At 49.9% G+C, this 15,073-nt stretch overlaps 1 protein-coding gene across 1 annotated transcript; it reads right to left on the bottom strand.

Annotated features, from left to right (window-relative positions):
- Positions 1-4,350: 4,350 nt before the first annotated feature.
- LOC129564044 (melanoma-associated antigen 10-like) lies at positions 4,351-5,145 on the bottom strand. The gene has a single exon (XM_088833926.1). The coding sequence runs from the start codon at positions 5,143-5,145 to the stop codon at positions 4,351-4,353; it is 795 nt and encodes a 264-aa protein (XP_088690052.1).
- Between the last annotated feature and the right edge of the window lie 9,928 nt (positions 5,146-15,073).

The raw sequence follows: 15,073 nt of genomic DNA, 5'->3' as shown, positions 1-15,073 counted from the left end.
CACATTATATTATGGTAGAAGGCCAGGCCCTGGGATACACTAAGCACATTTGAGTTCACAATACAGTTCACAGTAGCCTCATGTGGCTACTGGTTGCCCTATTGATGGTGGTGACACACAACAGACTGTTCCCAAAGGAAGAAGTTTTCCCCAGGAGATACAATAGCAGTCCTACCAATCTATGAGTCACGGTTCCCATCTAGGCACTCGGAATCCTCCTGCTCGGGACCAGAACACACAGAGAACTGTCCCCATCCTGGAAGGCAGAGCTGACCTTGATCCTAAGGAGTGTGTGGGTTACTCTGGCACAGGGGGAACAGCGAGGAAACATCTCTAACAGTCAGGTGATGTGTCTTGTGTTCCTGCTCCATTTTCCTGGAAATGGCCGAGGTCCTGGCTGAGAGTGCAGGGGATTTAGAACGGATCTCAGGCAAGAGAGAGTGACCGTCAGTTGTGGTGCAGCAGCTGCTGCAACTGTGAGGGCCCAGCATTTGTCCGGTCTTTCTCTCTGAGCTTCTTTAGGAGGAGTGGAGACCAACCAGAATCCTCAAGGAGCTGTCCTCAGAGGAGGCCAACTCTCCAGATGAAGGGAGTGTATGTCAGTGCTGGGAGGGGTGGATTATAGTGGATGCTGTGGTGCCACCCAGATCTCCTCTTTGTCACTAGCCCACTCTTTGCCCAGGGCCACCGGTGTTGGTGGATGAGGACTCAGAGCAAAAGTCTTCTCTGGAATTGCCCTCCACTGAAGGGGCTGCCTCCCTGGGGGCAGCTCATTGTGAGAGACTACTCATAGGATCAGTGTGGGGAGCTTACAGTGGCCTGATCCCCTCACCTTGGTTAGGTTGATCTCTGCAGGGTCTTCCATTTTGATGTCTGCTTTCTGAAAATTACTATGACCACCGTGCTCTGAAATGGCACCAGAAGTGAACAGCAGAATGAAATGCAAGTTACACACACAGACTTAGCCTTTGGAGGTTGAAGTCATGGGCTGGGATGATCCCTGTGCCCTGTCAGAAGTTCCAGGAATATGACCCCCATGTATTTGTGTTGGACTCAATCACAAAGCTATATCTCAAGGCTTCTGTGCCCTGATGGTTATTTTTGCAAGGCAGATCATCTTCTTGACCCAGTGAATAAACGGAACAGAATTAGTAAGCCTTTACCATGACTATTATGATGAAAGTATTTATGCATCACACAGTAAGACAGAGGAGTACGGATGGATGGACTCCAAGTTGGACATTTCCAACTGGCCTCCTGTTTGCATTTCATGGAGCACAAAGAAGTGGGCTTCAGGCTGTATACTTAAAAATATTGGTATTCCCTGTGACAAGGGATAATTTGCTACAGTTGAGGCACTTACAATCAGCCTCCTGTTTGCTTTCTGAAATGGATAAAACAATAGAGACAGCGTAAATAGTCAGGGTTTGTCTCTTATAAATACCTAAATGGCAAGGACAAAGAGGGGCAAAACTTTGAGCAAAAGATAAAGGGATCTCCACTCCCTATCTTTTGGGACAAGGGAGACACTAAATATGTGAATAAAAGACTTCTTGTGGGTCCAAACTCAAGGGATAATGCCAGACCATAAGGAGTCTTGCTCCTCACAGAAACCTTCACTTCGAGATCCATCTTGGCTGAGGGGTGTGTGTATGAATGCAGGGGAGTGTCCCAGGGTAGGTCAGGTGTGGAAAAGAAACCAGATAATTGGCCTGAAGGAAGACAAAAATCCAGAAGGACTGCCTTGTATAAATGACTCTACCGCCTCTTGACTGTGCTCCTGCTCACCAGGTGTGACATCCACACTTTCTCACCAGGATTGCATCTCTGCCTTGTTTCTGTCTCAACTAAACTATTTCTTTATGTGCTCTCCCACTTGTTGTGTTGTTTCTAACGATACACTTTGCACCTGCATTTACAGTTTCTGCCTCTGTGATAAATGCATTTTTCACTGGAGGCAATGATCCATGACAAAATAGCTTTAGCCTCTAGCCCTTGCTGGTCTCCTGGCGAGGATTCCTGGCTCTCATCCAGGCTGCCCAGGTTCAATTCCTGGGCAGGGAATAAGGATGTCACTCCACACAACCACTCACTGCTGACTCACGAAATCAGTGCCACTGGAAGGAGCCCATGTCCTCACCTTGGCCCTGAATGGACGGCACCTGGACAGAGTTTCCATCAGCCAGGCAGACAGGGGCCTTTCCTGCTTCTTGGGACCTCAGCCCCATGGATGTGGCACAACCTGCATCCAGAATGTCTTTCCACCCCACCCCAGATATCAGCAACAAATGGGATGCTTTTTCCCCAAACGACGTGCTATTGTTAGTTATATGAAAAGTGTTTTTCTGTCTTTGTATTTAAATTGGTGAATTGATCTTGTATTTATTCCCAAACTGTTGGAGGTTTATCTAGGATCCCATGTTCCCTGCAGACAGCTTCCAGGAAGCAGAGGAAGAAGAGATGAGAACAAGGACCTGGAGTCTCCCCTGCCCTGCAGTGTACTCGGTGCTCAGCAGGCAGCAGCCGGTAGGTATAGCTTGGGATGAAGACAATTCCCGTCGTGTGTTAAGGAGTTTCTGGGAAAGCCAAACGTGCCTTGAATCCCCAACTGTTTCTAGTCACCACTCTGTATCATCAGCACTTTCAAATGCAAGATCTGATTTAGTTTCCAAGGCTCTTAGGAATGTCAGGGAGGGTCCCCCCCGCTCCCTCCAGTGCTCTTTCTGCCCTTCCCTCTGCAGTGATGCTGCCCATAGTCTCAGCAAGCTGAGGATGTGCTCCTGCCTCCTGATGCCAGACACAGTCTCCCCCTGGGAGTCGCGGCTGCCTCCACACGATTGAACTTGCCTGAGCACCTGCATAGGTGCCCACAGGCTCCCTGACAGTCATGACCTTCATGAGGGGCAGGTATCAGACAAGGGACGGAGAGAGGACAAGAACAGTGGGAGTTTTCTTATAAAATCCAGCTAGGATATGCATAGTGCAGAACTCTTCACCTTCAAGGAGGGTTCTGAAGTGTGTGAATTCAAGTTCAGTACAGATTTTGCCACTGTGGTTTCCATAACCCCTCCTCATCTATGGCTTTTGGGTCTGACCGCCTGGATAAGCTGATCCATTAGTTTAAGTGCACACTCACCACTTTCAAAGAAGACACTCCATTAAAATCCTACCAAAAGTTTGGGGGTGTTTACCAAGACGTCTTCAACTATATTCTCCAAGACTGAGTAGATTGTACAGCAAACCAAAGTCCACTCACCCCTCCCCATTTTGAGAAATTTTGGTATACCTAGATCAAGCAGCATAAACAGGTGTCTAACTGTTCCTGACCATAGTGTAACTTCCCTTCCTGCCCCAGGAAATTTATCTAGGACAGAAGAGGATCTTCTAATGTGTATGTCCCACTTCAGATTTTCTTCTCACCCATAAGACACTGTGTATAACTCTGGCTGCTGCCACCATCCACCCTCATCACAATCACCTTCCACAGAATGAACCCAGCTTCCAAAGGCCCAAACCACCCTGGCTCAGGCCCCGACACTCAAGCGCTCCTCCTGGACCCTGCCCCTGATTGCCCTGTTCTGTGGAACTAGGGGATATTTCTCCACGTTCGCCATGTGACTGCAGCTCTTAGATCATCACTCTAGGTGCTGGGGTGTCCTGCTTCTCCTAGTGTCCCCACTGCTAACACAGGGCCTTCCCCAGAGGACAGGCTCCACGAAGGTCTGTGGAGTAAATGAGCCAGAGAGGGGCACTTATTAAGTCGGATCAGACTTTTTGTACTTTCTTAAACAATAACTTGAATAAATACAATTGAACAGAGATAGTACAGCTGTATAAAATGACAGACAAGAATCATAGAAGAACTCACCTCAAAAATATTTTACTTCTTAATTCTTGCTCAGTAATATCATATTTCCAAAACGTTATTTTCCAAGTCCATGGAATCTTGTTCAGGGTCAAAAAATAAAATGAAAATGTTCACAATCACTTTTACAAAAGAGCAAAACTCTTGTTCTTGACCTGGGTAAGCACAAACACACTGTGATCAACGTTACTGACATGGTGCGACACTGAAGCTCATTAAGCCTCCAATTAAAAGGAACAACATTTGAAAAATTTCTAAAGGAAGCAGAAGTGGATCTCCATGTCACTGTAGAGAACAGGAAGCCAAAGATGCTACACACCAGTTCCCCCAACTGGCCCAGGCCGTCACGACTAAGGCTGAATGCTCCCTCTTCAAACACACAGGGAAGGCTCAGCCTCCCTTCCTACCCCCAGGACAAGCTGCTGGATGTGGGCCTGAAAGGAGCCTGGCTGCTGCTCAGGCTCAGGGCCCCTCTTCCTCCTGCCTCACACCTCTGCACACCGGGGTGGGAAGAACCTGGGACCCCTGCCATTGACCCTGCGCAGGTAGTCCTTGACTTGCTGCTTGCTGGTCTCCGCATAGGCCCGGGGACCCCACAGGAACTCGTAACGAGCAGGGTGGCTGTGAGGCACCTGCCGGTACTGCAGGTACCCCGCCCGCACCCACACTTGGGTCAGCAGCTCCTTGGGCTCCCCATAGATGCCGTGCTCTATCCCAGCAAATACCCCCATCCTGCTAAGTGCTCCCCAGACCTTCTCCTCAGGGACCCGGTCCCCTTCTAGGAGAATCAGGCTGAGGGCTGTCACCAGGAGGCCAGCCTTTGGCATGCTCTGCCCATCCCTCTGCATCTCATTGAGGGTGAGGCCCAGGGTGGGGACCATGGCATAGATGTGCTCTCTGGGGTCCACCTCTTTCAAATCCAGGCCAAAGACCAGCTGCAGGCACTGCGTGGCTTTACGGAAGACCACGGGGAAGTGGGCCTGGTTATCCCTGAGGACTGTATTCAGCATTTCAGCCTGGAAAATCGGCTCCTTGGTGCCATACTTGAGGAGCAGGAACTCCAGTAGTTGTGTCGTCATCACACTCAGAGCCTGCTTGAGCAAGATCTCCGCATCCACAGCGACAGAGGAAGATGAGACTGGAGGGAAGGAGGCCAGAGGGGTTGAGGCAGCCTCCGCCTCAGCCCCCAGGAGCTGCACCTCCGCTGGGTCCTGGGCCTTGACTTGGCCCTGAAGGTCTTCCTCAGGAGTGTAGAGCTCATTCGTAGGGACCACAGGCATGATGACTGGGGTCTTGTGCCCAGTGTGGTTGTGGCAGGGGGAAATGGAGACCACTGACCTGGGAAAGAGAGAGAGTGTAAGTGGTCTCAGTTTTGAAATGCGACACGGGTGGCTCCGACTGAGGCCGCTTACTGGTCTTCCTTGAGGGCTGCTCTTGGGCGTTACAGGGACGCTCCTCCTTGGTGGTCAGTCCGCTGTCAAATGAGGAAGGGAAATTCTGGCTCAGGGTGCATCCAGTACAGCCCGAGGTTCTGGGGCTGACAAGGTGGGAAGATTAGGGCCTTTTGAGGTCCCCTCTGTTCTGGGATGGGGAGCCCCTGTGCGCACTCAGGGCACCCTCCTCACCTTGATTCCTGGCACTGCCTGGACCTCCTCTGCTGTCTGACCTCAGGATACAGGCCTCAGACTTCCGCCTTTACCTCCTGGTTCCTGGCGCCTCTGTGAGAGAAATGGAGGGGGCACCTCGGGGGTAGACTGTGGCACAGACCTAGGCCTTCTGTAGTAGGGGTTGACTCTGTGAGGCCACCCCAGATTTGGGGTGGGTAGTCCCATCGGGGCTCCTCACACGAGGTCCCCAGTCTCTCTAAGACCCTCATGTCAGGACGTCAGACAGGCCTAGTGTGGTCTTCTCACCCCAAGGGCTCCCAGGGCTGACTAAAAAGGGCAGGGATCTGTGGGTTTCCGTCACTCCTCAGTCCTCCTTCAGGCACCTCACCTTGCCTCCGGGCAGGACCTGGGATTCTCGCCTCTCCCTAACTGAAGCCCCGCCACTTATACCAGGGCCCCATTCTCTCCAAGACCCCGATGTCAGGAAGTCAGACCATGCCTGTTTCACTCACTCTACCCCACAGTCACCCTGGACTAATAACAGAGACGGGCTACTCTGAGGTCTCCTCTGATTGCGGACCACGGTACCCTAGTCCTCCCTCAGTGTCCTCAACTTGACACACCACAGGACCTGGGAATCGGCCCACCTGACTCCCCATCCCATATGTGAAGTCCCCAGTCTGAGACCGGGATGTCAGGAAGTCCGCCCCCTGTATCAGGACCCTAAACTGAGACCCAGATGTCAGGAAGTCTGCCCCCAGTTTCAGGACCCCAGGCTTAGACCCGGATATCAAGAAGTGAGACCATGCATATTGGGCTCATCCTACCCCAGGGCCACCAAGGACCGACAGCAGCAAAAGGCTTCTCTGAGGTTTCCTCTGATTGGGTTCCATGGTCCTTTCAGTCCTCTCTCAAGATCCCCTACTTGACACCTTGCCGGAGCTAGGATTCTTCCCTCTGCCCACCTGAGGCCACTCCCCCATACCAGATCCCCAGTCTCACTGATACCCAGATGTCAGGAAACATGGTTTGTATTCATCTCGCCCAAGTCCTCCCAGAGCCCACTCAATAATGGGGTCCAGAGTCCCCACAGTCCTCCCTCAGGGTCCTACCCAGACGCTTTCAGAACCTAAGATCCTCCCCCTTCACCCTCTGAGGCCTCTCCCCTTATATCAAGTCTCCAGTGTCTCTGCGACCCTGTGCTCATGCCGCCACCAGGGTCTCCCAGGGCTGGCAGCAGGTGCCAGGACCTGTGGCGTTACCTGTGTCCTCCCTCAAGGTCCTCATCTTGAGCCCTGGCAGGTCCAGGGATGTCCCTATGTTGACCCGAAGCAGGACCCTCATGTCAAGGCCTTCACTGCCCTGAGACCCCGGGAGGAGACTGGACATGATACCAGGGCTCCAAGCCCAGGGCTTCCCAGAGCTGAGATGATCCCGCAGGGGTTCCTCAACCCTCTTTCTCTTTGTCACCTTGACTCCCAGCTCACCTAGGCACCACTTTCAGCTGCCAACTTTGCCCGCCTTAGAGCCAGCATCTCCCCAAGCCAGGACCCCTGAGAGGCAAGCAGGAGAGGGGACTCATTCCCACAAGCCTGCCAGTGTCTCCCAGGGCTAAAAGTAGTGACGACCTGTATGTCCTGGGGTCCCAGCGCTCCCCTCAGGGTTCTACCTTGACTCCTAGCACAGCTGTGCTCCTTCACTCTGCTGACCTAAACACAAGCTCCGTGACCCAGGCCCTCAATTCTCCCCTCCCAGCGAGGTCAGTGACAACACATCTGGATGCCATGTCCCATGGTCCCCCACAGCTGTCAGGAGGGCCGCATATGCATCCCTTGGGAACCCTCAGTCTCCTCTGGTCCTCACCTCGAGTCTCTGCAGGACATGGGCCCTTCCCTCTGTCCACATGAGACTGTACCTTCAGACCAAGACTCTGACTCCCTGAGTCACTGAATAAGTGGTGGCGGAGGAGGGCTCAGCCTGACAGCCCAGACTGGGGTCACCAGGAAGGAGTCCCAGTAGAGGTGGAATTGTATTCTATGGGAACTTCTGTTCCAGGGGGACTGGACCCCCTCATCCTCACTCAGGAGGGAGCCTCCTTAATCCTTGAGAGAAGGCTGCAGTCCCAGGACAGATGTTGAATGGGGGCCTGCTGTGCCCATGACCATGGGGCAGCACAGGGAACCACACATCTTCCCATAGGGGTCCCTCAGCAGTCACCATACTTCGAAAACATTTTGTATAAAATATTTGATTTTAGGTGAAGAGGCTGAGTTGTGGCAGGTGATTTAGGGGAACCCTTGGTTTAATGATTAGAGAATATTACCTGTTGGTTGTTGTTCATTTGCTCAATCATGTCCGACTTTTGCTACCCCATAGACTACAGCATGCCAGGCTTCCCTGTTCTTCACTATTTCCCACAGCTTGATCAAACTCATGTCCATTGAGTTTGTGATGCCATCCAACCATCTCATCCTCTGTCAACCTGTTCTCTTCCTGCCTTCAATCGTTCCCAGCATCAGAGTCTTTTCCAATGAGTTGGCTCTTCGCATCAAGTGGCCAATGTGTTGGAGCTTCAACTTCAGCATCAGTCCTTCCAATGAATATTCAGGGTTTATTTCCTTTAGGATTGACTGATTTGATCTCCTTGCTATCCAAGGGACTCTCAAGAGTCTTCTCCAACACCACAGTTTGAAAGCATCAATTCATCAGTGCTCAGCTTTCTTTATACTCCAACTCTCACATCCATAAACGAGTACTGGAAAAGTCATAGCTTTGAGTATGTGGGCCTTTGTTGGCAAAGTGATGTCTCTGCTTTCAGTTGCTTCAATTAATCTGGCTTTGTGGCTGTCCTGGTGTTACCCCAGGGTACTTATACCTATGGTCTGGGGCCACTTCAACTTTGTGCAATGAAATGGGTCCAAAGTTTAAAATCTTGTCTCCTTAGCCATCCCACCCTCTGCACCTATGCAGCCCAGAGCTTCTCCCTAACTTCCCCACTGCTTCCCATCCCCTCCCCAAACACAAGAACCAGCTCTGCACAGTCTTCACTCTTCCCCAGAGCTTTCTCATGTTATGTTGTTTAGATATTGTTTTTAACTATGCTTTAAAACAGACTTTTTAAATATAGTGTTATTTATTTATTTATTTTTGGCTGTTCTGGGTCTTCGTTGCTGCACAGGCTTTACTCTAGTTCTGGAGAGCAGGGGCTACTCTCTAGTTGTGGTGCAAGAGCTTCTCACCGCAGTGGCTTCTCTTGTTGCGGAACTTGGGCTCTAGGCACTTGTGCTTCAGTAGCTCAGGTTCATGGGCTCTAGTGAAAGTTGCTCAGTCTTGTCTGACCCTTTGCGACCCCATCGGTTATACAGCCCATGGAATTCTCCAGACAGAATACTGGAATAGGTAGCCTTGCCCTTCTCCAGGGGATCTTCTCAACCCAGGAATCAAACCCAGATTCTTTACCAGCTGAGCCACAAGGGAAGCCCAAGAATACTGGAGTGGGTAGCCTATCCATTTTCCCATGGGCTCTAGGGCACAGGCTCAATAGTTGCAGCGCACCGGCTTAGTAACTCCACAGCATGTGAAATCTTCCCGGATCAGGGATTGAACCTGTATCTCTTGCATTGGCAGGCAGATTCTTTACCACTGAGCCATGAGGAAAGGCCCAGACTTTTTTTTTTAGAACACTTTTCCATGAACACAAAAATAGAAAGATGGTACAGCGATTTTACATTTACTTCCTTGCTCCAAACAAACATAGCCTCCTCGGTTATTAAGAACCCCACCAAACTGGTACATTAATTATAACTGAGGAACTTACACTGATATGTCATAATCACCCAGAGATTATAGTTTACACAAGGATCCCCTCTTGGCATTATACATTCTATTGGTTTGGACAATTGTAAAAAATTCCACTTTCTAGATGTACCAAAGTTTATCCTTTCACTGACTCAAGGATGTCTGGTTTGCATCTATGTTTTGACAATAATAAGTAAAGTTGCTAAAAAACATTCATGTGTAGGTTTTTGTGTGGACATAAGTTCTTGTCTTTTGGGTAACGACCCATATGGTTGCTGGATCATGCAGTAAGAGCATGTTTAGTTTTATAAGAAACTGCCAAGCTGTCTTCCAACATGCCTATGCCATTTTGTATTCTCACCAGCAATGAATGGGAGTTCTCAATGGTCCAAATCCTCAACAGGGTGGTGTTGTCCCAAGAGCAGAGTTTGGCCATTCTAATAGGTGTATAGAAACTCTGTGTGTGTGTCTGGGTGTGTGACATCATCAAGCAATATCTCAGGCTGACTAATCACTAGGGATCAAGCTGGGAAAGGCACAGCCAGACTAAAGCATTTTAAAGTCCTACCTGAACCATCAGGAGGCAGCTTTGGGCACATTATGTGAGCAGGTTCACGTTTTCTGGATGTAATTCCTATTCTGACTGCTTTCCAGAAGGGAAAGCAGAAAACAAAATTGAAAATGTTACAGAAAATAGCACGTTAGGATCAGAAATTGGTAACTCAGAGTGTTTCACACCTTGAAAGACTTTGTGTAAGGAAGAATGGTTTCGAAATAACGGGATGGAGAGGAGACCCTCCAGTTCCAGGCTGTGCAGGGGAGATTTGCAATGAGCTTCCACACCCAAGGAAGCATGCACTTGGGAGAAGAGGTGATAGGTCCAAGGCAGAAACATTCCCTAGACATTCGTTGGGTCCCCCACGAGGACGCTCTTTCTCAGAGCCTTGTGGAGGGGTTTGGATCAGGATAGTCCACCTGTAGTAGGTCTTCATGCTCCTCCCCCTGGCCATTTCCTACAGCCCAGAGCATTTTCCCTGCCCTGGGCCAGGACCATAACCATCACCCTTGCTCAGTCTAGACAAGTTATGCCATATTTAGCAGTTCTGACATGTGAGATGTACCATTCTCCATAAAAGATTTTCAGGGAGAAAAGGAAAACTGCCTCAGTCAATGTGCATAAGGTTCAGAAGACATGTACTGGTTCAGAACCTTCACAATGTTGAGTAAGGTACATCTCTGACCCTCAGGAACAACAGCTACATCCACTGACCAAGCTTTTTACAGACAGGTCACATCAAATGGGAACTCACACTGATGCTTTCACCTTGTACTGTTATGAGACCCATTTTACAGCTGGAGAAATCCAGACTTTGGGTGTCCATGATTTCACTGGGTTATCAGTAGCACGATACGTATTCAAACTGAGCTTCGTGTGGGTTCAAAGCCCCATCCCCCCAGGGGCCTGACCTGTCTCCCTGACAGACAAGGGGAATCCAGCTGTCCTCCCACCTGATGCCTCAGATCACATAATGGAGAAAACACAGGGAAGCCAGGCACCATTGCCCATGAGAGACTGACAGAGGATTTTGCCCGTGTGGCCTCCCTAGCCCCATCCAGAAACCACCCCTACTGAAGCGGACACGAGGGCCATAGAGGAGGGATAGGGTGTAGGACGGAGGGTGTGAGCATGGAGAAGGCTCCTGGATGTGGGGGTCGGAGGCCAGCCCGCTGAGGATGGCTCTTATGTTCAGGCTACAGCCCTGCTCTCTCATTCCACTGCCCCCTCTCCTCCCTTCTCTCCCAGCTCCTGGGGATTCCAAGCTCTCCTGCAGACTGGATGTCAGGCAGCGGGAAGCCTGTCCTTTAAAGCACAGTGATCATGGGTCTGGTGGACTCACGGCATCCACAGGGGAGTGAGTATCTGTGCCCTTCAGGGCCATGTGGATATGCATACAGGACATGCTTCGTACATATACCTGGTATGTCCATATATAAGTATATAAGCATATGAAATCTCCAGACATTTTACATATATATCAGACACATACCATACAGACATGTGAAATGTATTTCTCTCTATGAATGAGGATTAAACAGTGAAAATCATGGCACTCCAGTTGGTATTATTATTTAATCATCAAACCAAGTTCAGTTCAGTTCAGTTCAGTCGCTCAGTCGTGTTCGACTCTTTGCGACACCATGAATCACAGCACGCCAGGCCTCCCTGTCCATCACCAACTCCCGGAGTTCACTCAAACTCATGTCCATCGAGCTGGTGATGCCATCCAGCCATCTCATTCTCTGTCGTCCCCGTCTCCTCCCACCACCAATCCCTCCTAGCATCAGAGTTTTTTCCAGTGAGTCAACTCGTCGCATGAGGTGGCCTAAGTATTGGAGTTTCAGCTTTAGCATCAGTCCTTCCAATGAACACCCAGGATCGATCTCTAGAATGGACTGGTTGAATCTCCTTGCAGTCCAAGGGACTCTCAAGAGGCTTCTCCAGCACCACAGTTCAAAAGTATCAATTCTTCGGCAATCAGCTTTTTCACAGTCCAGCTCTCACATCCATACATGACCATGGGAAAAACCATAGCCTTGACTAGGCAGACCTTGGTTGGCAAAGCAATGTCTCTGCTTTTTAATATGCTATCTAGGTTGGTCATAACTTTCCTTCCAAGGAGTAAGCATCTTTTAATTTCATGGCTGCAATCAGCATCTGCAGTGATTTTGGAGCCCAAAAAAATAAAGTCTGACACTGCTTCTACTGTTTCCCCATCTATTTCCCATGAAGTGATGGGACCAGATGCCATGATCTTTGTTTTCTGAATGTTGAGCTTCAAGCCAAACTCTTCACTCTCCTCTTTCACTTTCATCAAGAGGCCTTTGAGTTCCTCTTCACTTTCTGCCATAAGAGTGGTGTCATCTGCATATCTGAGATTATTGATATTTCTCCCGGCAATCTTGATTCCAGCTTGTGCTTCTTCCAGCCCAGCGTTCCTCATGATGTACTCTGCATATAAGTTAAATAAGCAGAGTGACAATATACAACCTTGACATACTCCTTTTCCTATTTGGAACCAGTCTGTTGTTCCATGTCCAGTTCTAACTGTTGCTTCCTGACCTGCATACAGGTTTCTCAAGAGGCAGATCAGGTGGTCTGTTATTCCCATCTCTTTCAGAATGTTCCACAGTTTCTTGTGATCCACACAGTCAAAGGCTTTGGTATAGTCAATGAAGCAGAAATAGATGTTTTTCTGGAACTCTCTTGCTTACTGCATGATCCAGCGGATGTTGGCAATTTGATCTCTGGTTCCTCTGCCTTTTCTAAAACCTGCTTGAACATCTGGGAGTTCACGGTTCACATATTGCTGAAGCCTGGCTTGGAGAATTTTGAGCATGATTTTACTAGTGTGTGAGATGAGTGCAACTGTGCAGTAGTTTATGCATTCTTTGGCATTGCTCTCTAAGGCCCACTTGACTTCACATTCCAAGATGTCTGGCTCCAGGTGAGTGATCACGCCATCGTGATTATCTTCGTCGTGAAGATCTTTTTTGTACAGTTCTTCTGTGTATTCTTGCCACCTCTTCTTAATATCTTCTGCTTCTGTTAGGTCTATACCATTTCTGTACTTTATCGAGCCCATCTTTGCATGAAATGTTCCCTTGATAGCTCTAATTTTCTTGAAAAGATCTCTTGTTTTTCCTATTCTGTTGTTTTCCTCTATTTCTTTGCACTGATCACTGAGGAAGGCTTTCTTATCTCTCCTTGCTATTCTTTGGAACTCTGCATTCAGATGCTTATATCTTTCCTTTTCTCCTTTGCTTTTCGCTTCTCTTCTTTTCACAGCTATTTGTAAGGCCTCCTCAGACAGCCATTTTGCTTTTTTGCATTTCTGTTCCATGGGGATGGTCTTGGTCCCTGTCTCCTGTACAATGTCACGAACCTCTGTCCAGGGTTCATTAGGCACTCTATCTATCAGATCTAGTCCCTTAAATCTATTTCTCACTTCCACTGTATAATCATAAGGGATTTGATTTAGGTCACATCTGAAAGGTCTAGTGGTTTTCCCTACTTTCTTCAATTCCCACTGCCAAAGCCCACATGGTGCCTGGAGGAAGGGGACCAGAAAAGGCAGCTCCCTCGGGACCCAGGGGGCCCGGAGGGGCCCTGAATTGGGGGAGAGGGGATAGGAAAGGCCACCTAGCCAGGCTGCCCACAGATGCCATGGCCTTTGGTCCCCTGTAAGAGGAGCCGCCAGTGAGCCCCACCAATGTTCACAGCCTCCAAGGTCATGTCCCATTCAGAGGATTCAACCTGAAGGAATGCTTTGTCAACCTATTTAGAAGCAGAAAGGCCACGGAGAAGCCCAAGTCGAGGCCTGGAGCTCATCCAGGCCACCAGTCCTTAGGCAGAAAGGCCTCTGGGAGAGCTTCTTCCACACCCTCTTAGCTGTCCCCTTTCAGACATCAAGCAGTGGCCCTCACACAGGGCAAATGACCCTGCTAGTCACAGAACTGGGAGACAGGGCCCTTGGGTCCTTGAACATGGGCCTTTCCAAGGTGCTCGTCTGATCCCTACATGGTGATTTTGAAGAACAGTGGCCCACAAATGCCAGAGAGCATGCACCTCTAAACCCACTGCTCTACTGTCCATGTGCAGTGAAGACCAGTGACTCTCATTCAGGTTTCATCCAGTCCCACACCCCGACTCTCATCCATTTTCAAATACATCTAGCTCAACAAGTCAGACATGTGCCTGGGAGTGAGTGTGTATAAAGGAGGCCCCTTCAAAAGTGCCTAACTTGTGAGCCAACAAAATCATTCATTGTACCTGCCATCTGGGTAAGGGAAAACAGGTCCATAGTGGTGGTGGGGACAGGGGCATGGGTGGAGAAGATCAGAGCTGTCCTCGAAGAGGACCAGTGAAGTTCTTGTTTTCAACAGAACAGGCTTTATGTTGAGCCCCCAGTCAAGTCCTTCAAAGGGCAAGTACCCACAGATACCCAAGTTGGACGTGGGAGGCCAGGACCGGGGGTAGCAGAAGCCCAACCACCCCACTGACAAAAGGAAATAGGAAGGCTGCGGAGAAGGCAATGGTACCCCACTCCAGTACTCTTGACTGGAAAATCCCATGGACGGAGGAGCCTGGTAGACTGCAGTCCATGGGGTCACTACGAGTCAGACACGACTGAGCGACTTCACTTTCACTTTTCACTTTCATGCATTGGAGAAGGAAATGGCAACCCTCTCCAGTGTTCTTGCCTGGAGAATCCCAGGGACGGGGGAGCCTGGTGGGCTGCCGTCTATGGGGTCACACAGAGTCGGCCACGACTGAAGCAACTTAGCAGCAGCAGCAACCAGGGAGGCTGAATTCGAGGCTCTGGGAAGGGGACGAGAGAAGCACATGCAGGTGTTCCCAAAGTGAGCACTCTAGGGCCACGAGAGCGGTCTTTATGGGAAGAAATGGAAACTAAAGACAACAGCCTGTGATCTGCAGTGGGGTGAGGTCTGGGGGTGGGCAGAACTCGGGAGGTTGCAAGCTCAGCAGAGAGCCAGAGTACCCTCCCACATGGCATCCTGGGGAGTCTGTGTCTCAGGTGCTTGGGGAAAGTCAAGTGGAGTGTGAGGTCATTTCCACTGTACTCGAGCACAGCCCTGCACTGGGGAGAGCTCAACCTGGGTGGCAGTGGGAGCAGGACAACAGAACTGACTTTGGGGCCATCTGAGCAGGATCGACCAAACAGCAGCACCAACCAGAAGAGACCAAAGCCAGAAGAGGGGGAAGGATGGGGGGGCCACCAAC

The sequence above is a fragment of the Moschus berezovskii genome, chromosome X, assembly GCF_049115385.1.
Source record: "Moschus berezovskii isolate FMDL1 chromosome X, NW_MosBer_1.0, whole genome shotgun sequence".
NCBI lineage: Eukaryota > Metazoa > Chordata > Mammalia > Artiodactyla > Moschidae > Moschus > Moschus berezovskii.
Note: the sequence above shows the minus strand (reverse complement) of the source record. Positions and strands in the feature narration are given on the sequence as shown.